The 14715-nt window shown below is 42.8% G+C and overlaps 1 protein-coding gene across 1 annotated transcript in view; it reads left to right on the top strand.

Moving 5' to 3' along the window:
* The first annotated feature begins 414 nt into the window (after window positions 1-414).
* fhod3a (formin homology 2 domain containing 3a) overlaps window positions 415-14715 on the top strand; it is a 98402-nt gene continuing 84101 nt past the window's right edge. The window contains exons 1-2 of the mRNA XM_036577856.1: window positions 415-674; window positions 10295-10413. Coding sequence (XP_036433749.1) covers window positions 510-674; window positions 10295-10413 — 284 coding nt within the window. The 5' untranslated portion in view covers window positions 415-509. The remainder of the gene's footprint in view (window positions 675-10294; window positions 10414-14715) is intronic.

Here is a 14715-nt window from a genome sequence, read left to right as displayed (position 1 = left end):
TCTCTGGGACTCGTCTTCAGCTGCATCCAGAACTGTAGAGATCTTTTATGAATGTTTATTAACAGAGGAAATCGGCCTAATTCTCTCTCCCTCTCTCTCTCTCTTTTTCTCTCTCTGTGTGTGTCTCTCTCTCTCTCTCTCTCTTTCTCTCTCTGTGTGGTCTCTCTCTCTCTCTCTCTCTCTCTCTATCTCTCTGTTTCTCTGTGTGTACATTTGCGCGTTCTGCCGCTGGGTGCCGCTCTTTCCCCTCTAATCAGGCGGAGCGCGCGCTAAACGCTTGTCCGCTGTGGGCGGGGCGACGAGGGACTGTGGGCGGGGTTAGTAAGGAGGGGCGGCTGAGTCCTTGCCTCTGTCGCGCGCTATGGGGACACCTGCTAACGCGCATAGCTAAAGCGCACGAGCGCGCAGCAGCGAGAGGGCCCGGTCAGTGTCGGAGCTCGAGCGCCGGGGTGTTTTGCCCCCTCCAGCCCCGTTCTAGCCCTCCTCGCGCCCCTTCCCCGCCTCTCAGCATGGCCTCGTTCGTGTGCAGGGTGCAGTTTCTGGATGACACGGACCCGTTCAGCAGCACGAGCTTCCCCGAGCCCGCGCGCCCCCCGCGCTTCTCCTTCAGAGAGGACCTGCCGCTCAGCAGCCAGCTGCCCGCGCTCCACCGCCTGCTGCGCGCGCCGCACCGGGTCAGTCTGCTTGTTTGTCAGTTAGTTCGTTTGTTTTTGTTTGTTTGTTTGTTTGTTTGTTTGTCGGGTTGTTTCTCTGTGTGTGCCGTTTCTGCTCGCTGGTCTGTGGGATTACTGTTAAGAGCTCGAGACAGCGCGACAGGTGGGCGCGTGCCCGATATAACTCAGGCTGCGTGTGAGCGCATGCCTGTGCGCGCGCGTGTCCCAGGCAGCCGAGCTGTTGCAGGACATGCAGGAGCTGCTCGTGTCCAGAAGCCCGTAGACTCCAGAGTTTCCTCCGCAGGAACCTCCTCTGCTCCTCTGGGTGCTGAACACTGCTGTGAGGATTTGATTGAGCATCAGTGAGGTCAAGTACTGATGTGGGATGTCGTCAGTTCTGGGTCACTCCAACTCATCCCAAAGGTTCTGGATGGAGCTCCATCACTCCAGAGAACACAGCTCCACTGCTCCACAGCCCAATGCTGGGGGGCTTTATACCCCTCTAGCCCACGCTGGGCACGAGACATGGAGACCTTAGGATCATGTGACCTTAAGTATTGACCACACACTGCTAAAAAAGACAGGTCTAGCATATGTGTATATATATTTACATATATAATGCTATATATACATATAAGTGGTTCTATTTGGTACCAGAAAGGGTTCTGCTGTTGTTACAAGCTGGACATTGTCCCCTAACTGTATTGTCCCTTTCAGCTCAGACAGCTCTGCATTCTACACAACGTATAACAGCACCACTCATAACGTAACACATCACATCACAACATCACCCCTCCCCCCCCCAAAACACATGCAGGGTTCTACCAGCAGGCTGGTGGGAGTGATTTACACTCTGGCGGTAAGGGGGGATCTGACCAGGCCGACACGGCACTAGCTTTCTTTAGAACCTGCTGTTTGGTGCTGCAGCTAATGATTATTTTCACTGTCGATTAATCAGTTGATCATATTCTCGATCAATCGATGTTGTTTGGTCTATAAAATGTCAGAAAATGGTGAAAAATGTGGATCAGTGTTTTCCGTCCTCACAGATATTTAGGTTGGTTTCACAGAGGAGTACAGAAACCAGGAAATACTGGAATTTGAGAAGCAGGAATCAGAATTTTTTACTTTTCTTACTCAACCCGATCAATCGATTGCAAAATAGTTGCAGATTAATTTAATAGTTGACAATTAATCGATTAATTGTTGCAGTTATAATACAGAACCATATTCAACACGTTCTCCGTCAGTCTGAAGAGCATGAAGGTGCTGTCACAGCAACTGGAAACATCTAAAATCTGCTCAGCATATCTAACACAGCGCACGCTGGGGTTACTGTACGGATACTGTAACTGTGTAACTTACTCCAGGCCTTTTTACCTGTTTTAAATCGGTTCATCTGGAGAAGGTGTCTCGCTCCACGGGCAGATCATTTTACTGATTCTGAGCATCACTGCAGATCATTTATTTGTTTTAAAATAATATTAGAAACAGGTCAGATGATCTACCGGTGGAATACGACGCTTTCTCCAGAGAGTCATTTAACACTGTGTAAAAATAATCTTATTCTTACAGCCTTTCATAACGGGAAATATCAATACGCTGACTACGTCCGACATGTTCACTAAGACTGTAAGGGTGGGTGGCGTTTTCACGATACGCAGTGTGCATCACGGCGTCGCTGCTGTCAGACTGAAACCTTGTGTCTCTGAAGAGTTTACAGGGGAAGGAAAAAGATCTCAACTTTTAATGGAAGTAAAGAGAGAAATATTTGTGTTCCAAGTAATTTTGGAATTTCTGTTGGTCTGTTCATCATGAGATTTTCAAATTGTGTCAAAAAATGAAAAACAACATAAATGCAGATACGAGGTTTTGTCCTGACAGCAGCCATATTTAGTTCTTCTGAGATTTAATATGTTGGAACAGGCAAAATGGAACTGGTCGCCTCATAGTGTAAAAATACAGTAATAAGAATATTACTGATACTACTAATCATAATAATATTATTATTATAAACAACTACAGTCATCTTTATTCAGTATTTATAAACGGAGCTGCACTAGATCCAAACGGGCCTAATTATGCTCATATTGTAGTGAATCACGTAGTCAGTGTTCTTTAAGTACTGATGATCCACCGTCTGCTCAGGAAAGAGTACTGTGACATAACTTATCATGATAATGATATGTACTGTCATATTGCCCATTTCTACTAACATGTTTGTTTTGAGCACCCAGACTGTAACTCATCCTAATCTCTGACTGTATTCACTCTGTCTACTACAGTGTTTTTAAATATGTGTTCTGGAGATACATATGCATATATATAAACATATATCATTACAATCTGTAAATGTGGCGTTTTTCAGTTTTTGACATAATTAGAAAAACCTGTTGTTGTTTACATTGTGTGTAAATTTCATGCTGAACAGACCAAATTAAAACGTCCCGAAATGACTTAGTAAAAATTCTGGTTCCATTGATTTACATTAAGAGTAAAGCAAGTTTTCTGCTTCTCCTGTAAAGTTACCAGTTTGGACATAAGAGGTTTTGTTCTGACAGCAACGACATATATATATATATATATATATATATATATATATATATATATATATGTGTGTGTGTGTGTGTGTGTGTGTGTGTGGACATATAAACTAAGCTTTGATTTATGGTGTTTACCTTTTCCAGCTGAGGGTGGGGGGTGTGAGGTGTGAGTTTGGGGGGGGTATTTTATTTGTATCTGTGTTATCATTGTACATTATACATTGTTTTTTGTTTAGTATTAAAAAAGCGGTTCACATAAAGAGATCACTGTCCCAGTGAACACACTGTGAGTGGTCTAAAGATCAAAGCAGAGCTCAGGCTGTTCTGAATGATGTCAGATGTGCTGAACAGTTCGTTTTACTCTAGTCTTAATCCTGATTTCCTCCTCCCTCAGTTAAACAGACTCCTCTGTGGTTTTGGGGAGTGTAGCTGAGGTTAGTTAATGGGCTGGTGTTATAGGTCAGTTATAGACTCTGGTGTTCTGGTCATGCTTTAGCTCTCTGTTTGACTGAATGCTGTGTTGGTGTGTTTATGTTTAATATGCAGAAGGTTTGCTGGATCATTGTGAACCAGTCGTAGTTTAATCCAGAGATGTAAACATTTTATATAAGGTCTTAAATAAACATTTCCTATATAGGAATCCTACCTGTGTGTATCTAACGTCAGCGTTCCAGCTGGTGGGCTGTAAAACGTGGTCCAGTGTGTCTGAGCAGCTCTGGTGCTGTAGATCCACCTGCTCAGGTGTGTTAAAGGGGAACACCTGTACAGGTGGATGTACAGCAGGGTCTCTCAGCTCCTGCACGTCTGCCTTCCTGCACTAATCCCCACACTCCTGCTGCAGGTAACCCAGACCTCCAGAGCTCCCTGCGCCGACTGCAGTGGGCGTGTCGGTGGGGGGGGCGGCAGGTGGGGAGGGGGCACCGGTCAGGGAAAGTCACCTGAAAGTTTTAGCACAAAGGCTAACGCAGCTAACTAGGAAAGGAAGCTGATTGTTAGCAGCAGTGATTATCAGGGTGCTAACAGCATGATGACATCATCACACTGGCCTCACATCACGCTGCCGCTGTGTGTAATCAGGGTTGGTGACCTGCTGCCTTAAAGACCCGTCTCTCTCAGCGTGACTCAGCTCTCCCTGACTCTCTGACTTTCTGTTCACTGACTGTTCCCCAGTCATGGCTTCAGAACCTCTCAGTTCAGTCTATACGGACCACCAGCTAAGGCACTGGCTGCCCCCAGTGCAGGGCAGGCAAATGGCTGTAGTTGTTTGATGAGGAAAGAAACTGGCCACACTGTCAAAGTGGGGTTTATGGACTAATATCTCCTATTCCCGGGTTTTTCTGAGGTCATTTATGGACTAATATCTCCTATTCTAGTGTATATTGAGGTCATTTATGGACTAATATCTCCTACTCTAGTGTTTATTGGGGTCATTTATGGACTAATATCTCCTACTCTAGTGTTTATTGGGGTCATTTATGGACTAATATCTCCTATTCCCGGGCTTTTTCTGAGGTCATTTATGGACTAATATCTCCTATTCTAGTGTATATTGAGGTCATTTATGGACTAATATCTCCTACTCTAGTGTTTATTGGGGTCATTTATGGACTAATATCTCCTACTCTAGTGTTTATTGGGGTCATTTATGGACTAATATCTCCTATTCCCGGGTTTTTCTGAGGTCATTTATGGACTAATATCTCCTATTCTAGTGTATATTGAGGTCATTTATGGACTAATATCTCCTACTCTAGTGTTTATTGGGGTCATTTATGGACTAATATCTCCTATTCCCGGGCTTTTTCTGAGGTCGTTTATGGACTAATATCTTCTATTCTGGTGTATATTGGGGTCATTTATGGACTGATATTTCCTATTGTGGTGTTTATTGGGGTCATTTATGGACTAATATCTCCTACTCTAGTGTTTATTGGGGTCATTTATGGACTAATATCTCCTGTTCCTGGGCTTTTTCTGAGGTCATTTATGGACTAATATCTTCCATTCTGGTGTTTATTGGGATTGTTTATGGACTAATGTCTTTTATTCTGGTTTATATTGAGGTCATTTATGGACTAATATCTCCTATTGTTGTGTTTATTGAGGTCGTTTATGGACTAATATTTCCTATTCTAGTGTTTTTTGAGGTCATTTATGGACTAATGTCTCCTATTCTAGTGTATATTGAGGTTGTTTATGGACTAATATCTCCTAATCTAGTGTTTATTGAGGTTGTTTATGGACTAATATCTCCTATTCTGGTGTTTATTGAGGTCATTTATGGACTAATATCTCCTATTCTGGTGTTTATTGAGGTCATTTATGGACTAATATCTCCTATTCTAGTGTTTTTTTTGAGGTCATTTATGGACTCATTCTAATGTTTATTTGGGTTGTTTATGGACTAATATCTCCTATTCTGGTGTTTATTGAGGTCATTTAAGGACTAATATCTCCTACTGTAATGTTTATTGAGGTGGTTTATGGACTAGTACCTCCCATTCTAGTGTTGATTGGGGTCTTTTATGGACTTATATCTCCTAATCTAGTGTTTATTGAGGTTGTTTATGGACTAATATCTCCTATTCTGGTGTTTATTGAGGTTACTCATGGATGAATGTCTGCTATTCTGCTATGTTTGTTGAGGTTGTTTATGAACTGATATCTCGTATAGGAACATTTGTAGAGATGGTTTATGGACTAACTTAGTCCTCTTGTAGCATATAGGAGCATTTATTGAGGTCGTTTATGAGCTCATATCTCCTATAGAGCATATCTGAATGTGACAGCTTTTAATGCTGGAGAATAAGAAGCTGTTTAGGGAGGTTTGTACGGCAAAATTCTTCTATTTTTGGATTCTTTTGGTCTAAAATAAAACACTAATTCTTTTAATTCATTCTAGCTGGTGAACAGCTTTGAAAGGGGGTGGAGCACCGTTTCTGTTTCTGTTTGTCTTTTTTATTTTATGAGTTTAAAACTCTTTTACTCTCTCTCTCTCCCTCTCTCTCTCTCTCTCTCTCTCTCTCTCTCTCTTTTCTCTCTCGGCTCTTTTCTTCCCTCTGCAGTGTTTCTCTCTTTCCCGCTCTGCTATTTGTGACAGGAGGCTGAGGCCACTATAATTGTGTGTTTCGGTAAAATCTGTAAAATAAAATATAGGTCAGAGTTTCTCCCAGCATGCTTCAGTTTGGGTCACGCTGCTGTGGCTTCTGCTGACCTATAGTTTACACAGTTCCTAATTTAGGTGCACAGTTTGAAATTCACAGTGAGAAAGAGCCCAGACCTTCTCAGACTGTCCAGTCATGCAAAACGACTGACCGAGTCAGTATAGTCATAGTACAGAGACATAATAGTGCAGTTATATAAATAACAGGTACGTCAAAGTTAACGTACGTCCTTCTTTTAGAGCCGCAACTCAGTGTGACCCTTCCACCCATCCGTACCACTGCAGGCCACATATACATATACACAGTCAATGAGTGTGACTGTATATATGATATATACACTCTGACTGCGTATGTGATATATATGATATACACACACTCTGACTGCGTATGTGATATATATGATATATACACGCTCTGACTGCGTATGTGATATGTATGATATACACACTCTGACTGCGTATGTGATATATATGATACACACACTCTGACTGCGTATGTGATATATATGATATACACACTCTGACTGCGTATGTGATATATATGATATATACACACTCTGACTGCGTATGTGATATGTATGATATATACACACTCTGACTGCGTATGTGATATATATGATATACACACTCTGACTGCGTATGTGATATATATGATATATACACCCTGACTGCGTATGTGATATTTATGATATACACACACTCTGACTGCGTATGTGATATTTATGATATACACACACTCTGACTGCGTATGTGATATATATGATATACACACTCTGACTGCGTATGTGATATATATGATATATACACACACTCTGACTGCGTATGTGATATATATGATATATACACACTCTGACTGCGTATGTGATATTTATGATATACACACACTCTGACTGCGTATGTGATATATATGATATATACACACACTCTGACTGCGTATGTGATATTTATGATATACACACACTCTGACTGCGTATGTGATATATATGATATATACACACTCTGACTGCGTATGTGATATATATGATATATACACACACTCTGACTGCGTATGTGATATATATGATATATACACACTCTGACTGCGTATGTGATATTTATGATATACACACACTCTGACTGCGTATGTGATATATATGATATATACACACACTCTGACTGCGTATGTGATATATATGATATATACACACTCTGACTGCGTATGTGATATATATGATATATACACACACTCTGACTGCGTATGTGATATATATGATATATACACACTCTGACTGCGTATGTGATATTTATGATATACACACACTCTGACTGCGTATGTGATATATATGATATATACACACACTCTGACTGCGTATGTGATATATATGATATATACACACTCTGACTGCGTATGTGATATATATGATATATACACACACTCTGACTGCGTATGTGATATATATGATATATACACACTCTGACTGCGTATGTGATATATATGATATATACACACACTCTGACTGCGTATGTGATATATATGATATACACACACTCTGACTGCGTATGTGATATATATGATATACACACTCTGACTGCGTATGTGATATGTATGATATATACACACTCTGACTGCGTATGTGATATATATGATATACACACACTCTGACTGCGTATGTGATATATATGATATACACACTCTGACTGCGTATGTGATATATATGATATACACACACTCTGACTGCGTATGTGATATTTATGATATACACACACTCTGACTGCGTATGTGATATTTATGATATACACACACTCTGACTGCGTATGTGATATTTATGATATACACACACTCTGACTGCGTATGTGATATATATGATATATACACTCATTGAGTGCAGCTGACGATCCGTGCAGAGCTGAAATGTAAACACGTAAACAAAATAAAGTTACTTAGCCAGTCAGCTGCTGTTACTGATGTAAAGAAGGTCAAACAGAACTAAAGAGTGATAAACTGTAAGTAGTGAATACTGTGAGAGCGCCCCCTGCTGTTTATCAGAGCGTCGCCGCTCCCCAGTTTCAGTCTCCATTTCCCAAACGCTTTAGCCGAGCACGCTAACGTTACTCCCCCTAATAAACAGACACACGTTCAGCTCCGCCTCCTCATTATTCACCACCATCACTGTAATATTTCATCATCAACATTAACACACGAAGGTGATCAGAGGGGCGGTGGAGATCGAGTCTGCAGCGTCTGAGATCTTTAAAACGCAGAGTTAGAAAAGAAAATCATCTCACAGTGAAAGCAGCGTTTTACAGTAGAGATAAATGGAGCTCATTATGCTGGTAGTGAACTATGCTGCTGACTCAGCTGCCTAAAAACCATAGAAACGGACCTTAAACAGAAGTGAGGACCCTGTTGGGGTTCATCCTAAAGTTAGGACAGGATTTAGGAGGTTTAGTCTAGTTAGGATGTTTGTGTGATGCTGTTTTCTTATCTGGAGTTCATGATCAGATTATGAAGGTAGGAACTGGTATTCTGGAATAGCTACTGAACTAAATTCAGTCCGTACTGAAGTCGTCATGGAGAAAAGGCATATTTACAGTGAAACGATGAAGCTGGAGGTGTGAAGGGTCAGATGTGCTGTGTTGGTTTGAACACAGTCAGAGTGGAGTCACTGGTCTGTGAGCTCAGCTCTGCAGGTTCAGACTGAAATCTGGAGAAACACTCAGGCCTTTACGGCCGTCGTTCTGCAGGAGTGTGTGTGTGTGTGTTATGTAATGCAGTTTAGGGGTGTGTGTGTGTGTGTGTGTGTGTGTGTGTGTGTGTGTGTGTGTGTGGAAACGATTAGTGTGTTTCCCAGAGCAGGCTGTGTAATACACCCCATACACCTGTTTCTGACATCTGACACAGCCGTTGCCATGGCCCCGCAGGCTCCGCCCCCTCTCTGTCTGTGCTGTGAATGTGTCAGCATGTCAGCGTAAACAGAAACAGTGTGGCTGATTTGAATTAGCGGGGGCAGAGACGCCCTCCAGCCCGTAGACATGAGCAGAAACACATGTGGGAGCGGCTGAAGCTCGTTCGCCTGCGTTTGGTCTCTGTAGTTGGAGGTAATTAGCTTTATTGAGCTGTTTGAAGCTCTGACACGCAGACACGCCCCCTTTGTCTGATCAGCTGGGTTTATTTTTAGACGTTTACAATAAAAAAATACACTGAGACACTTTTTAGTTAACTCCCCACCCCGGACCCCCAGTCAACAAGATTCCCCCTCATAACCCCCCATACATAACGTACACACTGACCAGTCCACCTCCTCATATCTACATTCACTGTCCACTCTATTAGACACTCCTACCTTGTTGGTCCACCTTGTAGATGTAGTCAGAGACGATAGCTCATCTGCTGCTGCTCAGTTTGTGTTGGTCATCCTCTAGTCCTTCATCAGTGGTCACAGGACGCTGCCCACAGGACGCTGTTGGCTGGATATTTTTGGTTGGTGGACTATTCTCAGTCCAGCAGCGACACTGAGGTGTTTAAAAACTCCAGCAGCCCTGCTGTGTCTGATCCACTCAGACCAGCGCAACACACACTAACACACCACCACCACGTCAGTGTGTACATATTTATACTAATGACACACAACCTCAGTTACATAACCTGACAACAACAATAATAACAACAATAACACCCTCTCTCTCTCTCCCTCTCTCTCTCTGTCTCTCTCTCTGTTCTCTCTCTCTCTCTCTCTCTCTCTCTCTGTCTCTCTCTCTCTCCCTCTCTCTCTCCCTCTCTCTCTCTGTCTCTCTCTCTCTGTCTCTCTCTCTGTTCTCTCTCTCTCTCTCTCTGTTCTCTCTCTGTCTCTCTCTCTCTGTCTCTCTCTCTCTCTCTCTGTCTCTCTCTCTCTCTCTCTCTGTCTCTCTCTCTCTCTGTCTCTCTCTCTCTCTGTCTCTCTCTCTGTGATGTACAGTTAGATGACTGCGCTCTGCAGCTTTCTCATAATGGAACGTATCTGGATCTGGAAGCTTCTCTGGCGGAGCAGAGAGACGAGCTGGAGGGATTTCAGCAGGAAGATGAGTGTGGAGGAGGGTAAGAGCCTACCACACACCACCACACACACTACCACACACACTACCCCACACCCTACCACACACCACCACACACACTACCCCACACCCTACCACACACCACCACACACACTACCACACACACTACCCCACACCCTACCACACACCACCACACACACTACCCCACACCCTACCACACACCACCACACACACTACCACACACACTACCACACACACTACCACATCCTACCACACACCACACACACACTACCCCACACCCTACCACACCCCACCACACACACTACCACACACACTACCACATCCTACCACACACCACCACACACACTACCACACACTACCACACACACTACCACATCCTACCACACACCACCACACACACTACCCCACACCCTACCACACACACTACCACATCCTACCACACACCACCACACACACTACCCCACACCCTACCACACACACTACCACATCCTACCACACACCACCACACCCACTACCCCACACACTACCACACACACTACCACATCCTACCCCACACCACCACACCCACTACCTCACACACTACCACACACACTACCACATCCTACCAAACACCACCACACACCCTACCACTCACACTACCCCACACACCACCACACACACTACCCCACACCTTACCACACACACTACCACAAACACTACCACACACAAACGCGCTATACACTACCTACCAGGCACTACCACACAGCACCAACAAGACACACCCTACACACTACTACACACAAATGCACTAGTAAACACACACACACTCACTACTGAACACTACCACACACACTACCATACACTACCACACACAAACGCACAATACGCTACCTACCAGGCACTACCACACAGCACTGACAAGACACACCCTACACACTACTACACATAAAAACATTGCTAAACACATACACTCACTACTAAACACTACCACACACACTACCACATGCTACCACACACTACCACACACAAATGCACTATACACTACCTACCAGGCACTACCATAGAGCACCAACAAGACACACCACACACTACTACACACAAATGCACTAGTAAACATACACACTCACTACTAAACACTACCACACACACTACCATACACTACCACAAACACTACCACACACAAACACGCTATACACTACCTACCAGGCACTACCACACAGCACCAACAAGACACACCCTACACACTACTACACACAAATGCACTGTGAAACACTACCACACACTACCACACACACTTCCACACCCTACCACACACAAACGCACTATACACTACCTACCAAACACTACTGACTACAGTACCAAGATATGCCTCACACACCACTAAACACATACACTCACTACTAAACACTACCACACACTACCTACCAAACACTACCACAATACCACACACTATCTACCAAACCCTACTTCACATTACCTACCACACATTGCATACCACACACTACCCTTCAACCACTAATCCACACTATCTAATAATACTACCTTACGCTACCTACCAAACACTACTACATAGTACCAACCACACACTACCACACACAAATGCATTACTAAAAACATACACTCCCTACTACACACTACCACACACTACCAAACACAGTACTCCACACTATCTACCACACACTACCCTTCAAACACTACTCCACACTACCTACCAAACACTACAAATCACACACTACCTACCAAACACTACTCCACACTGCCTACCAAAGGCTAAGAACTACCGAATGCTACCTACCAAACGTTTCTTACCAAATGTTATTGAACAAACGCTTCCTGTCAAGCACCACTACTACCTGTCAGAAACATACCATTTACTGTAAACACTGTCCTCCAAACACTACCACACTCTACATACCTAACACTACCCTACACTACCTTATAAACACTACTGTCTAAACACTACCGTCCAAACACCACTACACCTTACCTACCACATATTACTACACTAACACTACCCACCTAACACTACACCCTACCATCTCCAACCCTTACCACACAACAACCACCTAATGCTTCCTACCAAACTCTATTGACCAAACACAAACACTCCTTACAAAATGCTGTCTACCAAGTGCTACGAATCAAACACTACTTACCAAATACGATCTACCAAACAGTACCTTCCAAACACTACTTACCAAATACTATCTACCAAACAGTACCTTCCAAACACTACCTTCCAAATACTATCTACCAAACAGTACCTTCCAAACACTACTTACCAAATACGATCTACCAAACAGTACCTTCCAAACACTACTTACCAAATACTATCTACCAAACAGTACCTTCCAAACACTACTTACCAAATACTATCTACCAAACAGTACCTTCCAAACACTACTTACCAAATACTATCTACCAAACAGTACCTTCCAAACACTACTTACCAAATACGATCTACCAAACAGTACCTTCCAAACACTACTTACCAAATACGATCTACCAAACAGTACCTTCCAAACACTACTTACCAAATACTATCTACCAAACAGTACCTTCCAAACACTACTTACCAAATACGATCTACCAAACAGTACCTTCCAAACACTACTTACCAAATACTATCTACCAAACAGTGCCTTCCAAACACTACTTACCAAAAGCTACCACCTACATCAAAACATTACCAGATATTACCACACATTTCCTCATGCTACAAAAATGCTACCACACACACACTACCAAACACTACCATACACTACCTACCACACAAAGTAACACACCCTGCTATTGCACTTTACGCTGTTATTGTTTATTTTAAATAACGTTCTTTATTTACTTTTCCTCACTTTCCTTAAATCTTTTGTTTTTAGTCTTTCTCTGTATGTTTGTCATGTGTGTTCAGTGTTTACGATGAGTGTGTGTGTGTGTGTGTGTGTGTGTGTGTGTGTGTGTGTGTGTGTCTTTATTTAGCTAACGGTCACACATACTGAGAGTGAACCCACAGTGACCCACAGTGACCGCAGCTGTAATTATACTGGACATCTGAAATCAACATACTCTCTCTCTCTCTCTCTGTCTCTCTCTCTCTCTGTCTGTCTCCCTCTCTCTGTCTGTCTGTATTCTGTGGTTTGCTGCATCTAACGGTCAGCTTCTGACAAGTGATGAAGTGTTGCTGACAAAGAGCATACAGACAGAGAGAGAGAGGGAGAGAGAGAGAGAGAGGGAGAGTGAGTGAGTGAGTGAGTGAGTGAGGGATAAACGGGTGCGTGGTTGTTTGTTGTTGTTTGTACTAAAGGTCAGAGGTCATGGCTGTGTGTTTGTCAGTTGGTGGGTGAGCAGTAATGCAGCACTCTGAGTTACATCTTCACCTTTTATTCAGCTCTTCATCCTCCGTCAGTCTGTCTGTCACAGCTTTCCTTTTCTCTGGTTCACGGCGATGAAGATGGTGATACTGACGATGATTATGGGGATGATGGAGGTGATATACGGAGATAATAGCGATAATAATGAGGTGGTGATGATGGTGATGAAGATGGTGATATTGACGATGATTATGGGGATGATGATGGTGGTGATTTACGGAGATGATAGCGATAATAATGAGGTGGTGATGGTGATGAAGATGGTGATATTGATGATGATTAAGGGGATGATGATGGTGGTGATTTACGGAGATGATAGCGATAATAATGAGGTGGTGATGATGGTGATGGTGATGATGATTATGGGGATGATGGTGGTGATTTACAGAGATGAAAATGGTGATAATGAGGTGGTGATGATGGTGATGCTGATAGGTATGATGTGATAATGATGATGGTGATTATAGTGGTGATGATGATAAGTGTTAGTGATGATGGTGATTATAATGATGGTGATGATAATAGTAGTGATAAAAGTGATGGTGATGATAGTGATGCTAATGGTAGTGATGAAAGTGATGGTGATGATGGTGATGCTAATGGTAGTGATGAAAGTGATGATAGCAGTGGTGATTTATGGTGATTATAGTGGTGAGGAGGTGGTATGCTGACAGTGATGGTGATGGTAGTGATGATAATGGTAGCGATGAAAGTGATAGTGATGATGGTAATGATAATGGCAGTGATGAAAGTGATAGGTGGTTTGTGGTGATTATAGTGGTGATGAGGTTATATGCTGGCAGTGATGGTGGTAATGATTTGATGGTGGTAATGGCAATGCTGATAATAATAATGATGACAATGATGGTAATGATAATGGTAGTGGTGAAAGTGATAGTGATAGTAATGGTGGTGATGATATTGGTGATGTGATGCTGATGGTTGCGAAGATAGTAATGGTGGTGATGGTTATGGTG

The sequence above is a fragment of the Colossoma macropomum genome, unplaced genomic scaffold, assembly GCF_904425465.1.
Source record: "Colossoma macropomum unplaced genomic scaffold, Colossoma_macropomum, whole genome shotgun sequence".
Lineage (NCBI taxonomy): Eukaryota > Metazoa > Chordata > Actinopteri > Characiformes > Serrasalmidae > Colossoma > Colossoma macropomum.
The sequence above is the reverse complement of the archived record's forward strand: the minus strand, read 5'-3'. Positions and strand labels throughout refer to the sequence as shown.